Raw genomic sequence first — 23,845 nt, forward strand, 5'->3', positions numbered from 1 at the left:
CCCACCGTGCACCCATCCTCCACCTCCACCTCCGCACCCACTACCTGCAACCCAGAAAAGAAAAGATAAAAAAAAAAAAAAAAAAAAGACTCATCTCCCTTTCCCTGCAACCCAGATCCCGTCCGGTGTGTAGAGGAGGGAAGAGGATGCGCGAGAGGGTGGGTGCGCTGGGTTTTTTTTTTTCCCTTCTTTCTGGGTTGCAAGTTGGGCTCAAGTTGGGGAAGGGGAAAATGGGTGCACGGATGAGGTAAAGGATGGGTGCGGAGGAGGTGGTGGAGGATGGGCGCAGGCGGAGGATGGGTGCGGCTGAATGGAAGACGATGAGGCTCCGACTAGGCATCTGGGTTTCGTGTGGGGGGAAGGGGAATATAGGATTTGAATTTCGTCGGGAGGGGGGACACGGCATCTGGGTTTCACGAGGGAGGGGGGATACGAGATCTGGGTTTCGTGGAGGGGGGGAGAATTTAGGATATGGGTTAAAAAAAATATTTTTTTTTTGCCATGTGACGCACATCTGGCAGCTACGTCAGCACTTAACAGATCAATGGATGGAAAATGTAACGAAGGTATTATATTGAAATAAAATAGTACTTGAGGTATGAAAGTGAAATATTTTTAAAATGTTGTAAGGAATTGAAATTGACCCCAAACCCGAGATGATAAAGTGTAATTAATCCTATTTAATTTTATATTGAGACAACACTTTTTGAACATTTCAAGAATAAACAAAAGTTAATACATGTGAAAAATGACATCATTAAATATTTTTTTTTTAGAATGTAAGTTACCAAAATACCCTTTACAGTGGTTAACGCATCCATCTCCTCCATCCTTCATCGTTGCTACCTTCTCTCTTTTTATCTGCAATTCCCTCAAGTGTCATCGCCACTGCTACTCTCAACCGGAGGAGTAGCACCAGTGGTGCTCTGGCGTACTACCAAACTCAGCGGTAACAGGAGCGGTTGCATAAGCCCAAGCTTCGGCAGACTTCTGCTTACGACGACGACATTTTCGAAGAAGGCTCTGATCACAAAGTTGAGTTGTTGTCGCACCCGGTGAGGTTTCTGTATGTGGACTGTGTACTCGTAGAGTTGTTAATTGGGAAGTCTGTGTGTTTACTAATTGTGAATTGGTGATTGTTTTATAAGATCTTTTTTAAAATTAGAGGGAAGATCACCAACTAATGCCGGCTCACTCTCAAGGCTAATGCTCAAGTGAATATTCATCTTTGGTTTAAACTGTTCCTTTTTTTTCTTCTTGTATAAAGAAACGTGGAAGTACAAGGTCAGCTTTCAATTTACATGTTTCAAATCTTCACGAACATTTTTGTGTAAATTGAAACATGTAAATTCTGCAAAAATGGTCGGCTTTTAGTTTGATTGCCTAAAGCTTCGTTAAACTCCAAGTTTAGTTTTAGAAGTACATGGTCGTTATCATCTCATGTGTCATATGGATATGGTGCTCCTATGATTACACACGGTTCAGACTCACCAATTTCTCAAAAATAACGACCTGATGTGAAGCAATAAGAAGGACTTGTTCTTATTGGTGCAGAAATTAGATGGAATGTAAGGTTACCTATTGAAAAAAAAAAAAAGAAAAAAACTAAAAATATATGGACTTGTTCTTATTGGTGCAGAAATTAGATGGACTTGTTCTTATTGGTGCTGAAATTAGATGGACTTGTTCTTATTCGTGCAGAAATTAGATGGAATGTAAGCAATAACAAGCTTTTTCAAGATAACTAAAAATATTACTTTTCAAATTCAATTTAATAAACAAGAAACTTATCCCATTTGAAGCTTTCAATAGTCTAGACCTCCCATGGAAGGAGTAGATTTTGCGTCTGGATGCAAGAAGGGTGTAGAGGAGCAGGTCACCCTGGAAAAGAATACAAGGAGGGAGATAGTTGTGTGGAGGAAACTAGCATTTGGTTGGTGGAAGGTTAATTATGTTGGTGCATAGAGAGAAGAGACGGCGATTGGTGGCACGAGTTGGGTGATTAAAAATAGCAGTGCTTGGTTCCAATTGGGGGGAGGTCGTGGTGGAGTGAGGGCAGCCTCCAGTTTAGCCATCGAATTTATGGCAATCTATGGCGGTGAGGGAGGCCTTATGGGCCTACGTTGAGAAGGGAGCAAGTAATTGTGGAGTCTAACTCCCTTAACCTCTTCTTCTGACTCCTTAACCTCATATTTGTGCTAAATGGTAAAGAAATATATGATGCTACCATTGAAAGTTTAATCGGGCGAGGATCCTCATTCCAAAATTATAACCTTCATCCCCAATTATTAGTCCGTTATTATTATTTTAATTATTAATTTATTAGCACTATAATCAGGCCTATAAATATATGTGCATCCACCATAAAATACCATATCAAAATCGTGTTGAAATTACTATTGAAATAATAGAATCAAAGTAAGATTAATATAAATTTCATTTAAGTTATTTACAAAGAGTCAGTTTGAGATTGTTGTGGGTTTAAAAAAGTTACTACCAGTCATTATTTCTTAAACGAAACACTAACTATTTTTGAAAATGAAAACGAGTATTACACTATTTCTGAAACTGAAATAATACTACACTATTTCTGAAACTGAACACAAATACTACACTATTTCTGAAACTGACTATTTCTAAATTGAACACGGGTATAGTACACTCTTTCTGAAAACTGAAAACGAATATTACACTATTTTTTAAAGGAAAACTAATGAAAATGGTTTGAAAACTTTGAGTTTTAACGATAAGGATAAAATAAAGGGTAAAGTGAATAGTACCAAGATTGACTTTTTAGTGTAAAAATGTGGTTTTTCGTTAAAGTGAACAATATCGGGAGGTTTTCGTTAAAGTTCCCATTTTTGAAACTGAACACAAATACTACACTATTTCTAAAACCAAACACAAGTATCACACTATTTATAAAACTGAACACAAGTGCCACACTATTTATGAAACTGGCCGCGGGTACTACACTATTTCTGAAACTAAATAGGGGTATTATACTATTTATGAAACCAACTATTTATGAAACTGAACTCGAGTAATATACTATTACTAAAACTGAATATTGGTACTATCAATATAAAATGTATGCACATAAAAATCAAAGTTTATAATAACATGAACCTCCTTTCTTGGCAACTTCAACCAAAACTTCAAACAACTAGAAACAAAAATTTTACAACCAAAATGTTATAAGAGTCGAGACTATCTTGTAATCGGTGACACCTGATAAGTACATAATGGGCAAATTGTACTATATAAACACATGATAATTTTATCTATCGCACCATTGAGACCTTTAAAATAATATATTTGTCACCCTAATGCATGTAAACTCAAAACTTCGATTTCGATAACTCGAAAGGCCGCAAATAGAGAGGAAAAAAAAAACTAAAAACAAAATATAGAGCCGTGCCGCACACAAATAGCTCTTGGCAATTTTGAGATAACAGTTCACAACCAAAGGTAAAGCTGATAAGGTTTTCTGAATTCTCAATGAATTTTGGTGGCCATAGGAAAGATTGATGAACTTTAGATATTGATGGTGGACTGACATATATAAGAGAAATAATAATAATCACTAAAACAAGTTGTGCTCTTAAACATGACGAGGTCTTCTCGAGACGTGGTTCTAGTTCAACCATGGATCCGTCCACCCGTCCATATAGCAATATAGCATCCTGCGGGATCTGAAATACAACTCAATCATCAACAGGTGAAAGCTTGTGGATATCGGGAAATTGAGTTTGATCTTGAGGTTGCCGGAGACGGTGGATGCAAGCGCTTTGGAAGATGTGGATGGCTTTTGTGGTTGCAGAGACCGTGGGTTTATGAGGTACCGAGATGACGTCGTGGCGGACATGGAGGAGGAGGAGGAGGAGGAGTGCATGCAGGGAAAGAGGAGACGATCTCCAGATGAGAAGAACACCTGTGATGGAAACGGAGAACATAAACGGCCAATACTGACATTAGGGTAAAATTGGAAGCTCAATAAATTATTTATTTGGGCCAGTCTTTATTGGGCTGGTTTGCTATTGTGTTTTGTCCTAACCATTAAAAAAAGTTATTACAAGGTTTTTTTATTTATTAAAATTCAGAGTATTGAAGTCTTTTTCATTAGTTTTCTTATTTAAATATGTTGACATGTGATAATGAAATAATGATGTGGATAAAAATCAAAGAACCTTGATCAAAAATTAAAAAAGAATAAAATTTCAAATACAATCAATGAAACAGAAAAATCAGGTATGGAACCTAATTTCTCCCTTAATGGGTGTAAATCAGGCATCATCACAATTTCTCACATTGCACCCTAAGGTTTTGGATTTGTATTACTTTACACCCTTGATCTCTCTGAACTTCTAATCATTCTTTTAATTGATGAGTTTTTTTGTCAATGTCGTGCAAATGTGGCTACATGATAGCCTATATAAGAGTCACAAACCCACCGTGTCATCAGTTTAACAAATTACCAGACAATCAATTAGACTAAAGGCACAAATTGATACAATTCCAATACCTTACAATACAACATGAGAAAATTAAAACTTCGTGACCCTTTTTGAAAATCACCTCAAATCTAGAGCGTGTAAAATGTAGTTTATCTTTTCGATAAGAGGTTTAATTTTTCGGAGGTACATGACTTTTCTAATTTTGGCATAAAGGTTCCTAGTTCTTTCTGTTTTTTTTTCCCCCCTACCTGGAGAGGGTTATTAGGATACCTATTTGCAGGCCATTATCTTACGGTATCCAATGACGATCAAGAGGTCTTTATCCTTCCCACAATATTATATATATATATATATATATAGAGGGCATTTTGGATTCACTGCTTAACTACCAATGTTATTTGATTGAAACCTTTATAACTTTTAGTTTTTTATCGAAGTCTCTGACGTTAATGCAAGAATGTATTTCTATGCAGGTTATTATATTTTTAACTTAAAAATGAAATTTGTAGTTATTTATATTAATGAGATTTAAAATAAAACTCATAATTTATGAGATTAAAAATATTAAAGATAAATTATACTCTCCAATATTGTGTGTGTGTGTGTGTGTACATATATACATGGGTAAGTCCATAAAAAAAAACTAACCTAAAAATTATTGTACCAAAAAAATGGGTACATTTTTCAAAAACACAAAAAAAAAAAAGGAAGAAGATATTAGTTTTAATAATATTATTAAATTTTTCTATTAAACTTAACATAGATACATCAACGAAATAGAATGTACCCATATAAGTTTAAAAATGGATTAGAGAAAAGATTGAATGAATTTTATATTAAAAAAATGGGTACATTTTATATTAAAAAAGGGTACATTTTTCATTGAACAAATTGGTATATTAAGAATGGGTACGTATCAATTTTTTTATAAAAATTTAATGGGTACAAACTTATTCTAATTTTATTTTTTATATTTGAAAATGTTTGAATTGAAAATTAATTAGAAGTTTAATAAGGGTGTGAGTATTAAAACTCTAAATCAATTACTAATTTTTATTATAAAAATTATGTAACTTACATGTAATTCATTATTAATGATAGGGACTTTGATCAAAATCTAAAAACTAATAAGGTTTTAATCAATGACCATTAGAAACTAGGGACTGGATACTAATTTTTCCTATATATAATGTAGTAGCAAATGACAATCAAGAGCAAAAAGTCACACTACAAGATAAAAATTTTGCAAGAGCTTATAAGGAGTGTATGTAGTAGCTAATGACAATCAAGATCAAAAAGTCATCGCTAATTTTGCAAGAGCTTATAAGGAGTGTATGTAGTAGCAAAAAACAATCAAGATCAAAAAGTCATCACAGTACATGATAAAAATTTTGCAAGAGCTTATAATGTCAATTTAGATTTTGACTGAAACCTCAGTTTCCTTCATAGCATCATATTAAGTTAGCCCACGCGTAGGGGTGGGCATATGAGGTTGCGAAGAATGTCACACATCGGAAAATTACGAAATATTGCATGAGCTTATAAGGAACTGAGTCTGTTATCAATTGATTTGTGACGCCCCAATTTATTTTGGAGTGAAGAGAAAGGAGGAGGTGGAAAGGGAAGGTCAGAGGAGGAGCTAAATATAGGTAACTGCACGTTCACCAAAATTTGCATTAACGGCAAATAAAACTAATCAAGGTCTAAAGGACCAAAACAAAGAAAATCTCATTGAGTTTTGTTCCACAAAAGCTCTAAATTAAGCAAAGAAGGATTTTATCTTACTAATTGGCCAATTACACAAGAATTTGGAGGCCTTTTTTCTGAGGAGCGGGCACCACGTTCTTGTTTCCTGGGAAGGCGCTGCGAGAAATGTCTACCAGGGACTTGAAACTGTGTGGTTCATGCATTGAAAGCTCCGACAGAACTTTCCTGTTCAGCTGAATGTTCTCCTTCATCAACCCATGCATGAAGTTTCCATAGTTAACCTGATGACAATAGTGAAACAAGATAATAGGGGGATCATCATTCACTACAATATATATCTATACATATACATATACATACATATATATATATACACACACACACACACACACACATATACATATACATACATATATATACATATACATACATACATATATATACATATACATATACATACATATATATACACATACATACATACATACATATATATATATATATTTTACAGAGGAAAGCACACGATACCACTCAAATAACTTAAGAAGATCGAATCAGCAATATATTCCAGCTTCTACCGATCCAATAGCTCGACACCCAACAGCTACTTTCATGCTAGAATATCCGGAAAGATACATTTCATCCGGCACATCTTATTAGTCTAACAGCTGAAGCTCTCCCTAACTTCCGAGATTTTTGAAGCCAACCATAAAAATCTATTTGAATCTACTTTAATGCAGAGAAATCCAAGTTGAAACTAAAAACTCGAAGTCAATTTCAAAGCACTAAGCAAGCCAGGATCTACATGCTAAATGATCATGTTTGTATCTAAGTACAACAATTCCGAGAATTCTAATGAGGTCCCTTAATTTCCCATGCGATTCTTTTTATTTTCCATCTTTTTTTCATTAATCAAATTCATATACATTTCCTCTCCACTTTTTAAATTTCCATCTCTTAATAAATACAAGAACAACAAGCGAACAAATAATTGTCTTCATCTTTTATTCAACCAAGGCTAATAAGCAACCTCTAGACACAAAAAGTAAACAGAACATTACAAAACGAACTCTACTGGGTTTAGATGACCCTGCATAGATGAACCATACTTCTCTATCTTCCAAGGACAATGTCCATCTAAGCATTAAAAAAGGTAGTTTATTGTTTTCCCACATTTTAACGACTAAAACCAACAAACACTGGAAAGTACATTTCGTGGTTTTCCCCTAACAACTTGCAATCTGCATATGTCCAAAGGCAATCTAAAGTCTTTATGAACCAACACAGATTCATTTTTCTGCAGTATATTGAACAGCTCCCACATCACAATTTTCAATAAATCGGGTTTGACAACAGTACACGACCTCAACATAATCTTAGAGTGAAAGGAACCCAAAAGGGTCAGGACATACAGAAAGAGAAGTAAAAACTAAAAAGTGACAGAGAATTGACAAAGCTGGGAGGTAAGGTCACTTCAAATTATACCCAACCAAAATGACCTGACACAGTTCTTTTATATCCTATATTTTAAAAGCCCCGCAGGCTACCTACATGGTCTACTTATGGTGAGGCTCGTATTTGAAAACATGAACCTTAGTTCACAGCCCAACATCACCCAGCCATTGACTCACTTCTATCTCACCAAAATGCAAGGACTCATTACTCTACTGCCACACCACCACCCATTACAAGTACTGTCCGCCCAATGCTCAACACAAAAATCTATGACCAAATAAATGTTCATTGTGCAACTGTTCTCACATGTATTCTCTCTCTGTCTCTCTCCCTTCATCAAATTTGCAAAAATAAATCAACTGTGAACAGATAAAACTATACAGACGAAAGAAACAGCAGTTTGATGAAAGTAAAAAAACTGAGGTTAAAATCCAAAACCATATCAAAGACAATAGCAACTTGTACAGTTCTCTCAAAAATGCATCACATATAAAATAGGGGCACAATTTGAAACATACTCCATGGATGCGGGTGCCAGCATTGATACGCTGGATCCACAGGGAGCGCATGTCTCGCTTCTTGGTGCGGCGATCCCTGTAGGAATACTGCAAGGCCTTCTCCACCCTCTCTCTGGCAATCCTTATGCAATTCTTGGCCCTTCCCCTGAAGCCCTTGGCTAGCTTGAAAATCTTACCCTTATTCATTGTTCACTCTCCCTCTATTATCCTACACATTAACACAGATACATCAGACCACAAAAAATAATCAGCCGCATAATTATTAATTATTTGAGAAACCCATTTCTTCCAATTACAGAACAAAGAATGACAAGTATTCAGAAACGAAAAATTCCCAATTGCACAAGTGTATCAACTAGATTGATGTTAATTACTTAAAAAATTCCAAATTTAAGAGCAAAAATTGCTTTTTCCAAAGCAAATTATTACCGAATGAAATATTTAGCATCTCTTGAACAAATTTAAAGAGTCTAAAAGGTGATTAAGATTCAAAAACCAGAATTATCAATGGAGAAAGATGGGTTTTTTCGATTCACCTGAGCTTATCTGAGGTGGGTTCCTTTTTGTATCAACAGCTCCGAGCTGTGCAAAACCTGCCATGAAACCAATCAAAAGGAACAAGCTTTTTACTTTGCAATTAACAATACCAGAAAAAATAAATAAATAAAAAAAAAAAACAAGGAAGAAGAAGATGGGCACTCACTGTGGCGGTGGATGGCGAGAGATGACAGACGAACTGGGAGTGGGTCGAGCAGCGGTTAGTGGAGGCGGAAGAGAAACAATATGGATGGGCAATCTGTAATATTGAGCTAAGAGCGTGGGTACTTTTGTCAAACCACACGCTTAACCCGCTAAATGAAGCCCAAGGTAACTGGATCGTTCTCGCAGGAAATTTACTAGACAGAATCCTACCTATCGCAGGTTAAACTATATTTGTAGAGTATATGATGTAGCGGTTGACTAGCCTGTAATGCATGGACTGAAATTCACGGACGGAATAAAAAACATTAATAATCCTTCCAATTAAGCGATACTGATGGAGAGAGAACGAAACCGATCCATTGCTATAATAAAATAAAAATAATTGATGGACTATGACCCGATCCATGTGATGCAAACCGGGTAATCTCGGGTATGGTGAAACCGGTAAACACCCTACTTTGGCTAATGGGAAAAGTGATGATAAATCCTTGAGTTTTGAGACAGTGCTCTTCTCTGAGCTGCTGAAAAATATGCAGCATCTTCTTCCGGCCCGCCTCATAAAGTCTCTGTCTGCTACTTCTTTACCATGCACCACCTCCACCCTTCACGAACTTGCTTCTACTCACCCCAAAGGTCTGCCTCTCTCTCTCTCTCTCTACTTTTGGGTACTGGGTCTGTCACTAATTGCTTTCTCAATAGAAACAAAGCTACCAATTTCTTTTTTTTTCAACCGAATAACAGCGATAATTCATTGATAAGAAAACAAGATTGCAAAACGATTACAAGACGGGTGTCAACTGAATACAACCTCTCGAGTGACCAAATCCTTAATCTGGAGAGCTGCCAATTTGTTAAAGTTGAAGTGTGTGTTTGAAACTGTGTATTGTATCTAAGTAATGGATGATGGGCAATGAGAAGTAATATGCAAGAAGAAAGCTTTGTTTGTGTGTGTGTGTGTTTTTATGAGACAAGCTCAAAACCACGTGAATGTCTCTTTACTTGATAATGTGGTTGCTGAAGCAAATCCAATTTGACAGATTGTGAAAATGCCTGCCTAGCCTTCAAATTCTATCACTTTTGCTTAATCACCAGACCCGATTTCCAAATGCTGCTGAAATTCGTTTGTCTTAGAGATTCTTTTTGGGTGTGCTATTTAATGGAGCTTGATACGAAAACTATATTTCCTTTTGCAGCTAGAACTAGAAGGTTATCTGATGACCAATTGCAAGTAATTCCTTTAGACTGCTAAAATGCAGGAAATGGTATTCGATAAACGGGTCTTGATTCTTGGTGATTGTGCAATCCTTTTCTTTTGATGGTTTGCGGGGAGGGGGAGGAGGGGATTGCTTTGACATCTAATGAAAATTTAATGGTTGCATTCATGTTCATTTCTTTCTTTTCATTTTCTATTGCAATCTCATGCCTACCCCAAAAGTTGAAAGAGTAAAAGAGATAAAAGGGGGTAGATAAACTTCTTCACCTTTCAAGATGACAACTCTACCATGTATAGCCAGTAGATGATGATGATGATAATTTGATGTGTGGAGAGCGATGATCAGGCTCCGGTTTCTTTTGAATCTTGAAGCTCTATTTTCTTTGTAGAACAATATCTTGTAGCCATTCTAGGGTCTAGGCTAGAGGCAGCCAAAGATGTTTGGTTTCCTTAGAAGTTTGTAACTCAATCAAACATTCATTTGTTTCTCTTAAGCTTTACTTTGGTGCTAGAAATTCATGCTTTTCTTGGGGAGTGTTCTATCCATTGATTAATTTCTTAAAATTTCTTAAACGTTTTTGTGATTGGGCTGGCCTTGGTAGGTGTTGCGAGGGTTGTACTGAAAAAGGGGAAGACCCAATTATTCAAGGATGGCAGCCCAATGGTCTACAGTGGAGCAGTTGATAGAATAATTGGTAGACCACCTCCCAGGACTGGAGACATTGTGCTGGTAGCTGATGGGGCAGAAAAACCAATAGGATGGGGCATGTACAATTCAGTCTCCATGTTCAGTGTTCGGCTGATGCAACTCGAAGAGGAAGCAACAAGGTCGTACTATTTCTACGAGTCCCTTCTAGTTCTGATTTATCATTACATTCACAGGGATGTTCAAATTGATAACCTTTATGAAACAGGGATTTGTCATGTGCATTGAACATGGAGAAACTGCTTGAGACAAGAATTAATGAAGCTATAGAACTACGTAAGAGTTTGGGACTGCCATCAGTTAGTACAAATGCATTCCGTCTTTTCAATAGTGAAGCAGACAGGTACATGACCTTGAGTAGTAAATTCAGATTTCTGTCGGTGTTTTGTAATTGAGTATGAATGAAGATTCTCCCCTTGTCTTTTGTTAGAAAGGCCAAATCTATATATGCATGTGTAAAGAACTAAAGACGCACTTAATTATTCAACGTACCAGTGATAATTCAGCTCCTCCGGGGGTTGAGAATGTGTGGATGTTATGTGGTATGCATGTTAGGTTTGAAAGAAATTAGTTATCTTTTGGTAAGAACCCTTTAAATTGTAATTAAATTAGGGTAAATGAAACATGTCGGATTTGTATCATTTAATCTGAAATGTTTAGTGTAACTAGTGGCAACACTATTTTGTGGATCCATTGCTATTTTCACCGGTTGTCTACATTACATGGAATTGTCTGTGGACATACTAGATCACTAATTTCAGGTCGATGTCACTTTTTTACCACAGATTGTCAGGATTAATAGTTGATATATTTGGAGATGTAGCGGTAGTAGCATCGTCTGCTGCTTGGGTTGAGAAGTACAAAGCAGAAGTAGAGGCCTGTATTAGTAGAATTGACGAAGTTAATTATGTAAACTGGAGACCATCTTTGGAAGTTTTAAAAGAAGAAGGATTGGATGTGTCAAATTACAAGGAAAGGGATCCATCTACCTGTCCTCAAAGAACAAAGGTAGGATATCCCACAAAATGTTACAGCATATTTTATACTTTTTGTTTCATGCTATATGAGGTCTGTTGCATGTGAATATTTAATGTCATGTTGCAATTATTTAGGTTATGGAAAACGGGATCTTTTATTCCATTTCACTTGAGGGACAGAAGACAGGGTTTTATGCGGATCAGCGTGAAAACCGCCAATTCATATCAACAATTTCAGAAGGCCAGAAAGTTCTTGATATGTTCTGCTACAGTGGTGGTTTTGCTCTAAATGCTGCACGAGGGGGTGCTGCAAATGTCATCGGTATGAATAATTGGAATTTAGAACCTGTCTTTCTATAAGAACTTCATTGAAATTGGCTAGGTTCGATCCTTACTGTACTGCCATTGGAGGCTAGATTATATCCCACTGTTGTTGTTTGGTCATCCTGCTCATAGAATATGCATATGAAGCCGTGGAGTAATCATTATAATACCAGTGACATAGTCATTTTGTGAGACTTTTGTTCAAAAGGACGTCTAGAATTAGATGATATATATTCATCTTCGCGGGACATCTTAAGATCGCATGTTCAAAGCTAGATGAGTTTCTAATCATTCCTGTATTCCGTCAGGTGTCGATTCATCATTGCCTGCAATTGAGCTAGCCAAAGAAAATGTTGTTCTTAACAACATGGATCCACAGAGAATAACATTTTTGAAAGAAGATGCAAGTGAGTTTATGAAGGGTGCTCTTTCTAGGAACGAATCATGGGATATTGTCATTTTAGATCCTCCTAAACTAGCACCCCGAAAGAAGGTACTATTCAGTTAAATGCATTTGTTACTTTCTGTAGCATGTATTCGAGTTGTTTCAGTACAAATATGAGTGCATTGCTTGTTCCCCCGTCTATGACTTCTTACTTCAACTACCTGACCATTGGTGATTCGTTTGTGAATCTTGGCTACCGCTTCTTATTGGGTCATTTTGAATCCAGGTTTTACAAAATGCATCAGGCATGTATAGAAATTTAAATTCATTGGCAATGCAACTGACAAAGAGAGGTGGTCTTCTCATGACTTGTTCATGTTCGGGGGCTATGACGCAAAGTGGGATGTTCTTGCGTATTCTTCAGGTAATTTCAATTTTCTGTTGCACGGTGCCTTCACTAAATATTTGACACCCATAAATACAGTAGAGGTTATTAATCGCATGAAATTCTATGAACACCGATTTTCGCTGGCTTAGGAGCCTCATATGTATAAAGAAGATTACTCGTTCAGGTTCATCTGTGTTTTGTATCGTTGATGACTCTTTCAGTTGAAAATAAGTTGATATTTTTTTTTTTTTTTTTTTTTTTTTTTTAACGATGGAAAAAGCTCTGCCTTTCAATATCTGAAACCAAAGAAAGCATATAAAATCCAGTCTTGAAGTGAGGTTCCGAAAATCATTTTTTCAGCCAAAACGAATAGATTTTGTGTTCAAGCTCCCGTTTTCTCCTTCTACACTCCTCTTGTTTCTGCGAGTGCACGGGAAGAGAAGGATAGAACGAAAATCGTTTCTCATTTTTACAATGGCATGTCATTTGGTTGGAATCATTTGCTGTTACAAAAACGAGTGACATACTAATATTTGATTTGATGAACCTCTCTTCATCCTTCTCAATTTGTTTTGATTTCTTTGTATCAGGGTGCAGCATCAGCGGCAGGGAGAAAAATAACCGTTCTACGGGACGCCGGAGCGGCATGCGATCATCCCCTTGACCCATCCTACCCAGAAGGCAAATACCTTTCTAACGTCCTTCTGAGGGTCCTTTGAAGATGACTATCACTTGCATTAGAACACAAGCAAAAACCCAATAATATTTTTGAACAGCGCATACACAAAGCGATCGATCAATGGACGTAACTTTCGATGTATTCAATACTAGTGGAATTATACATGGACGCGTTCATTCAGTCACTCTCGAAATAGATTGCGAAAAAAAATTAACGAAAGAAAACTCCACATGACACAAAATTATTTTCAAAGTTATATGTACTGCTCACACTGAAAACACTAATTTACATATAATTAAAATCGGTCATTCGGAAACGCTTAAGCCAGTCCGTCGACATCGGCGGTTCTACTCGCCTTAGTGACCTCCCGGATTTCTGTTCCACGACAAATACGATGGGTCTCCAAGTTGCCTGAAAGAAGAGAGGATCATTGGTCATCATATCACAACATTAAACTGTTTACTATCAAAAAACAAATACGTGGAAACATTTAGAAATAGCGGCCACATCACATCCAACCCTGGACAATATTATCTAGGCATTGACAAAGTTGATCACTGCAAAACAGTCTGTTCGATTAACATGGATGGTACGGTTAACACGTCGTCATCTGTCAACGTATAATATGGGGAAAGTTCATATTCGCCAAAGCTGTAGATTTAATGTGGATGAGTGTGTGTGTGTCTCTACATATTACGAAATTGGAGGCTGTGCTGGAAAATCAAGGCCAGTAATATCAAAGTTAAGAAAAAGAAAAGGCTAGATGTAGTAATAGTATACCAGCCATAAAGCAAAGCAAAAGTGGACTGAACTTAAGAATCACAAGGGAAAGTTGGTCCACAGCATGCAAACAAACATCTTTAAGCTGGCAACAAAGAGTGTTACTTGAGACAACAAGTGGGTAAGAAGAAAATATGCCAAATCTACCCTAATAACTAGCTCGACATGAAGTAATCTACAGGGTTTCTTTAGCTGGTTCTTATGCATCTTGAAAGACCGTTCAGACGATAATACAAGAGATCATTCCACAAAGAGGAGAGTTCATGTAAGGCAACTGTTTTTAGCATTTAACATTCCTTGCATGATAAGGCGGGGCAATTGGTTTAGGAGTTTACCTTGGCTTAACAAGATACACAACCATGAAAGCCATGGCTAGAAAGAAGCACAACCCTCCAACAGTGAGATAAGCAATGCCAAGGAAGTCATTCCTGCCACCAATCCAACTGGTGGTCGAGAGCACGAGCTTCTTCTTTCCATTAAAACTGTATGTGTTGTAATTGTTCTCCAGCGTCACTTCTATCGTATCATTTTCTTCCAGATCCACCTCTATCTTTCCGTACAGCTTTCTAAATGTCGGTAGTGCAGCAGTTCTCATCCAAACAATAAGGTCCTCTTGCTCACTTAACTGTTAAACAAAAAATATTGACCTGATTAACCACTTGCCTCCTTGAGAAAACAGTTTGCTAACCCAACAGTTCAAATAAAACTTTTCAGCACAAAAATAACCTGTAGGACAATACAAGACACTTTTCCCTATTTCTGACAGTAAACAAAAAACATTTTATCAGGGTTCAGTGTCTTCAAAGATGCATAAGAGCAACCATAACACTTACAAAACCAGAGATGACCAGGGGCAAAATGCTTACTGGTTTAGAGTTATCCAGAGACGCGCCACCTTTAAGAGTTCCATTCTGAAAGTTCTTTGGAAAGACATTTTTGCCAAACTTGTGCTCCCTATCACTCTTCCACGAGATATCCTTCTTGTTCACCGTCAACGGCCGGCTATTGCGGGAAAAACTATAGGTGTCGTTGAACAAACTCCAAGCAATAAGACCACAAGGTACAATAGGTAGACCATTTGCCTTATCTTCAGGCTTACAAGCATCTATTTCACTCTCAGACTTTGGATCTTTCAACTGTTGATCACTTCGACTCTTAACATATCTGACAAGTAGAAAACCGTAGTCAGGCTGGATAATATTATTTATATATAATGGAAAATGTAGATCTCAGACTTGATAATAAATATTTCACACAAAACCAATTGTAGCGACAATCTACCAGGAAGATCCAAGCTAGTTGCACAGTGAAACAATTCAAAAACGAAAATTGCTGGCGGTAGTAGAAGTGAGTAGTGTACTGTGTACATGAAAAAATTCTTCAAAGAACTGGTGTGCATGCCTTAAACCAAATTATGCTGCAACATCACATGGATTTACACAAAGTGTATACTACTAAGATTCTCGTGATTGACTAAGTTTTTTATTTTTGTTATTTTGTACAAGATAATCAGGATGCCAGGCATGATCTCATAGGGGTGCTGTTCTTTGGACCATATTTCATTATCTTCTGTAAGAGCTTCCATGGAACCTGGTCTACCTACTGCTCTGTCCATATATGGCCAGCAAATATCAAGGCTCCAATATAGCTATGATAACATTTTGGCCTTGCCGTAACTTGACCCACCCCTTTCATTAACTTTCCACATAAAGGTTTTTGCATCAACCATATTAAACATAAATGGAGGATTATGGCCAAGGTAGGAGACATACCTGCGATGATTCTGGTAAAAATTGTCAAGCTGGTAATATACATATATAGGCTGCTTCATATGCTTTGATACCTTCACGCAGGAAAAAGTATCCATCAGTGACCATGGGGATTAAGTTCTCAGTCATAATTAAAAATAGTATCTAAATGCACATAATGCTGCATAGTTCCTAGAGATACCTTGGTAGCTCGACAAGGATTGCAACCACCACCAAAAATAAGTATTAATCACAAATGTGGCAACTAAAATCTCTTGATAATAAAAAAAAACCAAGGAGAACCTCACCTTTAGAGTTCTGTTACATGTTTTAACTTCAGGCCCTTGTATGAACCTGACCTTATCATCTCTAGCGGGTGTTGGTATACAATCAGTCTCATACCTATCAACAATTTCAACAACCTGACAGAAACATTTTCCTGATTAATCTACATGTAGAACTAGAAAAGAACAAACAAATTATGCAGAGAATTGGGTTTGCCTAGAAAAGAACAAACAAATTATGCAGAGAATTGGGTTTAACTCAGCCATACATCTCGAGAAGCAAAGAGGGAAACAACTCCGATGGGAATGAAGACAATGCTTACGAGCATGAATGCTGAGATCACCTGCATGAACAAGCGTGCACCGCACAAATGCACAAAGAGATAAGGTGAGAGTTCTGCTAAAAATTTAGCACGCAAGGTGGATGACTAAGGAGATATCAAATACATACACTATAAAACCTACCCATCGTGGCGTGAGAATTGGCTTGCACGCTGGAAGTTCCTGCTGAGTAAATCTTGAATCTGAAAAGATCAAGTTTATAACATCTTTAGTTTACGATTGATATAAAAGTTACTGAGAATCATACAAAATGCAACGTGAAGACATAAAGCCAGCTTTGTCCATGCCCACCTAGTCCTACAACTTATGAAGTGAAGGAAAGGAAAAACAACGGAAAAGCTTCCTCTACATATCAGCATCTTAGATTACGTAATCACAAACTTCACACTTGGCTGAAATCACTCACTATGTATGTGGCACATCCATCTATTTTGCAAAATATTATCATATCAGCCACTTTGTACCTCTCCGACAGTATACATTAGATACCCTTTTATAACCATAGACAAGTCTTTCACATAGGTACCCAAGAACAGAGTTACAGAAAGATTTCCAACTTTAGTTTCCGTGTGCCTTATATAAATCGATTATAGTACGAGTAATATGAGTGGTATGGACCCCTAACTATCCATCATCAAAACTAACCCACCAGATGCCATATGCATAGAAGTTTCCTAATGCTCCCAAATCTTATAATATTACTGTCAAGCCACGAAAGTTATTCGCATCGATCTTCATAAACCCAGTCTTCTTAGTCTTGATTTCGAATTGATGAAAGCAGCCTAGGTTGAAAATTCACTCAAAGAATTTAATAAATTCTCTCCGATATATAATTAACTTCTAAATTTCTAAACCTAACTCAGAAAATATTTATCAGCCAGGATCATCTAGGAGATGCACATCATGTAATTTAAATCATTTAAATTTTGAAACAATAAATTCAGATAATTGAAAATCTACCATCTGGGTATTTCTGAAATGAACTAAAAACCTAAAATTAATACAAAAGCTTAGGGCTTGGGAAGGAAATCACATTTGGGTCGCTTGGAATGCCTCCTGGTAGACGTTGCATCCGTAGATCCGGCGCCTCCTGAGCTAGACGGCGCCGTATTGGAACTCATCGGAGACGAACCCTGTCTTCCGCAGCAGAGATTTTAAATTCTTTTTCTTTTCCGAAAATTAAGAAAAACCCACTCGACCTATGGATTCGAATTGTATGCGATGATCAAAGAGAGGAACGGATTTTTTTTTTTTTTTTTTCTTTGGTGTGTGGGGGGGGGGGGGGGAGGGGGTTTAATTGGAAATGGGGGTGGTGGTGGTGGGTTTTGAGGAATTGAGGAATTGGGGATTTTGTATTGACTTTTTTAGAGAGAGGGATGTGGAAGAAAGCGTCTCCTTTCTTTCCCTCTCTGTAAGGTGGCCGGCGATCCTCTCTCTCTTCTCTCTCTCCGTGTAGAAGAAAGAAGAACAAGAAATTTCTGAGAGAGAGAAACAAATACCATTCAAGTATCGAACCAGTCCAATGCGATTACACGGTTAGACTCGGTGTCCAATTTTTTCAAATTGATTTTTCTTTTTGCTCTATTTTTTTTTTATTTACTATCATTTGTTCATTGAAGAAAATTGAAACAAAATATGGTTGAAATGTCTTTTTCAGCCAAACGGTAGCGTTAGTAAGTTAAATAGTTAGTTATTAGTTGGATGACAAAAAAACTCCATCGGTTTGGTTCCCGTGGGTGCTTGTCCATAATGGGGCAATTTGGGGATTTTATTAAAGACCTGAGCCACAGATTGAGCGATGATGGTATTACTATCTCCTAACCTGACCCTGACCCTGACCCGATTGGATGTTTCTATGCTATTACATGGAAGGATAAAAATTCAATGAACTAGAGGTTTTTTTTTTTTTTGGATAAATAATAGCGTTTGTGAGTTAAATTACTAGTTGTTAGAGAAATAAGGATCACTGGGGATTGAACCCACACCAAGCACACGCAACTATGCTAAAGCAACACAATTGAGTGAAATTTTTTTTAAAGGTAATTATTTTTCGTAGCTTTTTTTATTTACATATAGTAGTTGACAATTAAACAAAATTTTCATGATATGTGGGTTTTTCTTTAATTTTTTTAAAAAAATGGGAACAATTGGTAGCAAGTTACAGTTATCCATCCATTCTAGGGGCCGAGAAGACTCACTGAGGTATTTTACTCTCCCCTGGGCACAATTCTGGCTTCCACACCAACAACAGTTTTCGAACCCAAGACCTATAGGTTTTAATTTGAAGGAATCCTCGCAATTCGTCATTTACCACTGGATCACCAACTCGTAGTTTCATAATATGTGGGTTGATGAGTGTGAGTTTAGAGGTTGTAAGATCCCACATCGCTCAGGGGAGTGATCCTTATATGTATTTCCCTATCCCTACCTAGCACGAGGCCTTTTGGGAGCTCATTGGCTTTGGGTTCCGTAGGAACTTCGAAGTTAAGCGAGAAGGGGCTAGAGCAATCCCATGATGGGTGACCCACTAGGAAGTTGCTCGTGAGTTCCCAAAAACAAAATCGTGTGCTACGGTGGTGGAGCGGGCCCGGGAAGTGATTCGCCCCAGGCCGGGATGTGACAATCTGGTATCAAAACCTAACCCTGGCCGTGGTGTGCCGACGAGGACGTCGAGCCCCTAAGGGGGGTGGATTGTAAGATCCCACATCGCTTAGGGGAGTGATCATTATATGTATTTCCCTATCCCTACCTAGCACGAGGCCTATTGGGAGCTCACTAGCTTCGGGTTCCGTAGGAACTCTGAAGTTAAGCTAGAAGGGGGCTAAAGCAATCCCATGATGGGTGACCCGCTGGGAAGTTGCTCGTGAGTTCCCAAAAGCATAACCGTGAGGGAATGGTAAGCCCAAAGCGGATAATATCGTACTACGGTGGTGGAGCGAGCCTGGAAAGTGATCCGCCCCGGGCCAGGATGTGACAGAGGTACTATCCTTTGCAAGGGCATGGGTGGAGAATCCACGATTAAAATACATAGTTATGGGGGCAGAACATAATCAAAGTCAAGGGAATGAGGGCGCTTCCCCGTCCCTACTCAACCACGTTTGCCATTCTTAATTAGTAGGGAAAGAAGAATCGACGAGGATAGAACCTGCATTAGGATGCACAAACATGATTATTTTTTGTTATTGTGTTAAAACGTCATATACAACTGAAATATTTATGTACGTTGTTGCAAATAATAAGATAGTTACATTATTAGTGTACAGTTAAGTATCGAATTTTTTACAAGCATATATGGTAACAGGTAAAAAGATAAAAATGGTCCCCTACAAAGAAAATGGAGAACAAGTAATGAAGATGATTGGAGTTTGGGCATTTTTATCTTGTTTTATGTCCTTTTTTTAATTCTTGCGAGGTTTTTTTTTTTTTTTTTTTTTTGGTAAAGTAATTCTTGTGAGGTTAAAGAAAGTCGTATGTGGAAGGAGTTTTGGGTGACAATTTTCATGAAAAAAATATTTAACAAATAAGTAGAATCTTAACCTATAGGCTATAGACCATATTATATAATATCAATAGTTTGGTGAGAATATATAGTCTTTTTTTGCTCAATTTATTATTTATGTTTTTGTAAACTGGTGATATAATAAAGGGAAGATCGGAGTCAGACAATTTTGTTTTATATTTTATAGTATAATTATTGTCTCGACGTTGAAATGATGATTGAATTATATATTCACATGAATTATATATACGGCTATCAAATAATGATTGTATTAAATATATGTATATATTGTAGTCAATCCCTTTATTGTAACCTTAATCTTTAAATAGAAATTTTCTAGGCAATAAAAATTTATTAAGAAACCACAAAAACGTACATAAGATATGCATACCAAACATAACCAAAAGGTTGCCAAAAGAACATCACACAAATTCACAATTATAAATTTGTCGTGACTACAATACAATTCCTCAACTAACAAACACGAAAGATAAACAACCTTTCAAGTTACAGAACACCGTAACCACATCAAGAGAAAGAGACCACACGACCATTTGATGATCTTGAAGTCGCCAGCAAAGAATCACTGCTATGAAAACCTCCAACAAATGTCGAGCATCCTTGTCATATCCATTTGTCATGTGGACAAACCAAAACAAAAAACCAACCATAATTCTAAACAAAAGTCGTTGTTCAAGATCTGAGTGTGACCCATGAGTCCTAGACGCCATAGAGGCTATCCTCAATAAAGCAAGAAAACAACCACAATTACGAAAACTCTTCTCGCCACAACGAGAGAGCGATCATAACTAGAAAAGCAACACGAAATGGAAAAGAAAAAGGAGACCAAGGAGAGATTGCTGCCAATCCCAAAATGTTGTTTTCTTCATGTAGTGGCTAGAATTATATTATTTAAGTCTTTTTTCGTTCTTATTGGACAATTTCTTTTTCTTATACTACAATCTTTCATTTACTATTCAAAATACTATAATCTTTTAAATCTACAAAAATACCAGTTTTCATGTTCCAATCCAGTTTTCGTGATCAAGTTCAGTTCTTCTTGGTGGATCATTGCTGCATGCATGGATTGGTGCAGCTGATGATCAACATGCCAGCATGAAACTAATGAACTCGTAAACCTAGCCCCAACACATAAGCACTGGATGAGTCTCTAAGCCTGCCAGAAATCTCGGTAACGCATGAATACTTAAATTGGCAAGGCTGGTCAAACATGACTGCTCATCATTATAAAAAAAAATTTACGATATTTCCTATAATATATTAGCGCTAAGTTTTTCGAATATACTAAAAAACCTCTTGTGTTATAATATGTTATGTAAAGTTTATTTAACCCTTTGCGCAATTTTATAATGTTCTTCACCGACGATATGAGGTTGGAGCATAATTAATGTTGAATTTGAATGATCTACTGATGGATAGATACTCTTGGCAGCTAATCCACTTGATAGTACGGTAGTAGCATCTAAATGTGCAAATGTCGTGGCTGAAGTAGGATTTGTCAAATCCTCCGCTCTGTGGGTACATAAATTGTTTGAATAGAAGTTATAGCATTAGTATGAGTTTGTTGACCGCGTAAGGGCGATCCATCTTTATGACGAATTCCACGATAACGAGAAATAGAAATTAATCGTTCGATGTCTGCCCGTTCTCCCCTCTTCAATTCCCAATGAACAACATGTTCTTGACCAATCATTTGTTCAATTTGGTCGATCTGATACTTAGTTAACTCTTTTATTTTTATGTAATATATTATGTAGCGCTTAGCTTTTCAAATATACTAAAAAACTCGTGTTATAATATGTTATATACCGCCTAAGTTTCAAGTATATCAAAAATTCTCATATTATAAATAATGTGCACCGCATTGTGTTCTAATTATACTAATAAACTCTCTTTCAACACTAACGCATAGCTCCAAAATTTCAAATCTTTAACGCGATGTATACTCTCAACAGCATTATACGAAATGTTTTTTTACCAAAAAAAAAATCATTATTTGAAATGTCCTCATTAAAGTGCAATTCACACTTCATCAAACACCACATCAACCGCTAAACTTGGAAGGATCCTAAAATTTATTGGTATCCCAAAGTATCCTCGGTTTTACAAGAAAAAAAAATAGATGGTTAGGTCATCAATGTCCGTTTTCCTTGCTCAAATCTCTTGAGCTTTATTTTATATTATCTTCATTGTTATCTATCTAACTGAAAATGACTTATATAACATAGCAATACTGTAACGGTGACTTTCCATGCAATATAATAACGATATGTGTAAGTTTTTTGCCCATATATTTTCACTTTATTGGCACGGGATGTTATGTAACGGTGTATCCATATTATGTAAATTGTTCTCCCATCTAACTACATTGCCAAAACTTGGTGACTTGTAATTCCAAAATCAATTAAAACATACTTTGAGTTAGAATTAACTTTGAGAAGCTAAAATAGTAAATAAGAAAAATTTCTCCCTTTCAATACATAATAACATATTGATTAAGTCAAATTTTCTGTCCATGTGTTCAAATTTTTATTTTCTTAAACATCTTTGTTTAGAAAGGAATAGGTAATCAGAGATATAAGTGACAAATCATCTCATTAGATTGTTATTGAATATCTGTTAAGATCCGTTTAATTTGATATCACCACAATATAGATGTGAGATTGGTAGGTGATAATGATGTAAAGTAAAATCAAACTAAATTGATCTTAATAGGTATCAAATAAGTTGATTTGCCACCTCTAATCAAAGACATGAAAATGGTGAAATTGAGAAAAGACTATGTAACAAGATCTAGTTGCATATATAGTTATTTGGAACGAACATTGAGATTAATCCTCATTCAAAAAAATTTCTACGCGTACTAACACATGAATATCAAAATGATTCTAATTCTTGTCGTCTAACATTTACTAGCAATACAAAATAAATGTGATCGCAAATTAGAATTCGGAATCCTATACCTAAAAATTAAGAATTAAATTGATTAGGCAAACAGTCTATCTCATTTACATTCATTTTACTTCCTATTCATGACTTTCCTCATTCAAGTATAACATGTTATTTGAGTGACGGTCCTCACAAGTGGATGAACCGTGGTAAGTAGGCATGGCAATTTCTGACACGACTTATTAACCCGAAAAGAAATGACACAAAATTAACATGTTATCAAGTCGACACGATAACGAATCAGGTTGTTATCAGCTAACATGATAAGCACTTATTAAAATAACAGGTTGGTTCGGGCATACACGTGGGTTACCCGATACACAATAAGCAAAATATTAATTTAATAATTTTATACCCCTAAAAATACTATAATAATTATTTTATTTATTTTCATAATTATTTTGGTAAACTTCTCATAATTAGAATGGTTTATAATGTTGTTTTTTTATACTTAGTTTATGTAGAAGAGAGTTATGATGAGGAAAACCTTACTGAAATCATCATCAACATAACTCTTGAAGGCAATAGACCAAGTCAAAGTTCGAATACAATTTCCCATGATGATTGAGGAAAATTGAAGAATTTTGTAAAAGGAATAAAAAGCAAGTTTTGAATTTCATTGGCAATGTTTTAACTTCTGAGAAAGGCTTCACAACTTTGAAAAGAAAAACTCATTCATTTTGCATATCCTTGCACATTTGATATTTTGTA

At 36.4% G+C, this 23,845-nt stretch overlaps 3 protein-coding genes across 3 annotated transcripts; 1 reads left to right on the top strand and 2 right to left on the bottom strand.

Annotated features, from left to right (window-relative positions):
* Window positions 1-6,097: 6,097 nt before the first annotated feature.
* On the bottom strand, window positions 6,098-8,918 carry LOC137729553 (uncharacterized). Its single transcript, XM_068468528.1, has 4 exons — window positions 8,841-8,918; window positions 8,674-8,730; window positions 8,138-8,345; window positions 6,098-6,445 (listed from the first exon to the last, which is right to left on the bottom strand). Exons 3-4 carry the CDS (start codon window positions 8,321-8,323, stop codon window positions 6,254-6,256), a joined length of 378 nt encoding a protein of 125 aa, XP_068324629.1. The 5' UTR covers window positions 8,324-8,345; window positions 8,674-8,730; window positions 8,841-8,918; the 3' UTR covers window positions 6,098-6,253.
* A 426-nt stretch (window positions 8,919-9,344) lies between these two features.
* LOC137728687 (uncharacterized) lies at window positions 9,345-13,924 on the top strand. Its single transcript, XM_068467427.1, has 8 exons — window positions 9,345-9,472; window positions 10,655-10,880; window positions 10,967-11,101; window positions 11,544-11,766; window positions 11,871-12,057; window positions 12,368-12,552; window positions 12,731-12,868; window positions 13,423-13,924. Exons 1-8 carry the CDS (start codon window positions 9,370-9,372, stop codon window positions 13,549-13,551), a joined length of 1,326 nt encoding a protein of 441 aa, XP_068323528.1. The 5' UTR covers window positions 9,345-9,369; the 3' UTR covers window positions 13,552-13,924.
* LOC137728688 (ALA-interacting subunit 3-like) lies at window positions 13,624-18,204 on the bottom strand. The gene is made up of 8 exons (XM_068467428.1): window positions 17,699-18,204; window positions 16,789-16,847; window positions 16,593-16,667; window positions 16,348-16,461; window positions 16,064-16,134; window positions 15,158-15,455; window positions 14,627-14,916; window positions 13,624-13,922 (listed from the first exon to the last, which is right to left on the bottom strand). The coding sequence occupies exons 1-8, from the start codon at window positions 17,784-17,786 to the stop codon at window positions 13,868-13,870; spliced, it is 1,050 nt and encodes a 349-aa protein (XP_068323529.1). The 5' UTR covers window positions 17,787-18,204; the 3' UTR covers window positions 13,624-13,867.
* Window positions 18,205-23,845: the final 5,641 nt, after the last annotated feature.

The sequence above is a fragment of the Pyrus communis genome, chromosome 3 (assembly GCF_963583255.1).
Source record: "Pyrus communis chromosome 3, drPyrComm1.1, whole genome shotgun sequence".
Lineage (NCBI taxonomy): Eukaryota > Viridiplantae > Streptophyta > Magnoliopsida > Rosales > Rosaceae > Pyrus > Pyrus communis.

What these genes read in the sequence shown, in the direction of transcription:
- LOC137728688 (XM_068467428.1), bottom strand. Translation starts at nt 17,786, where the DNA reads ATGAGTTCCAATACGGCGCCGTCTAGCTCAGGAGGCGCCGGATCTACG. An exon ending in CAATTCTCACGCCACGATGG is followed by an intron (nt 16,668 to 16,788) that starts GTAGGTTTTATA and finishes TTGTTCATGCAG; the next exon opens with GTGATCTCAGCATTCATGCT. An exon ending in TTTTACCAGAATCATCGCAG is followed by an intron (nt 15,456 to 16,063) that starts GTATGTCTCCTA and finishes TCTACTTGTCAG; the next exon opens with ATATGTTAAGAGTCGAAGTG.
- LOC137728687 (XM_068467427.1), top strand. Translation starts at nt 9,370, where the DNA reads ATGCAGCATCTTCTTCCGGCCCGCCTCATAAAGTCTCTGTCTGCTACT. An exon ending in CTCGAAGAGGAAGCAACAAG is followed by an intron (nt 10,881 to 10,966) that starts GTCGTACTATTT and finishes TTTATGAAACAG; the next exon opens with GGATTTGTCATGTGCATTGA. An exon ending in CCTGTCCTCAAAGAACAAAG is followed by an intron (nt 11,767 to 11,870) that starts GTAGGATATCCC and finishes GCAATTATTTAG; the next exon opens with GTTATGGAAAACGGGATCTT.
- LOC137729553 (XM_068468528.1), bottom strand. Translation starts at nt 8,323, where the DNA reads ATGAATAAGGGTAAGATTTTCAAGCTAGCCAAGGGCTTCAGGGGAAGG. An exon ending in CTGGCACCCGCATCCATGGA is followed by an intron (nt 6,446 to 8,137) that starts GTATGTTTCAAA and finishes TATTGTCATCAG; the next exon opens with GTTAACTATGGAAACTTCAT.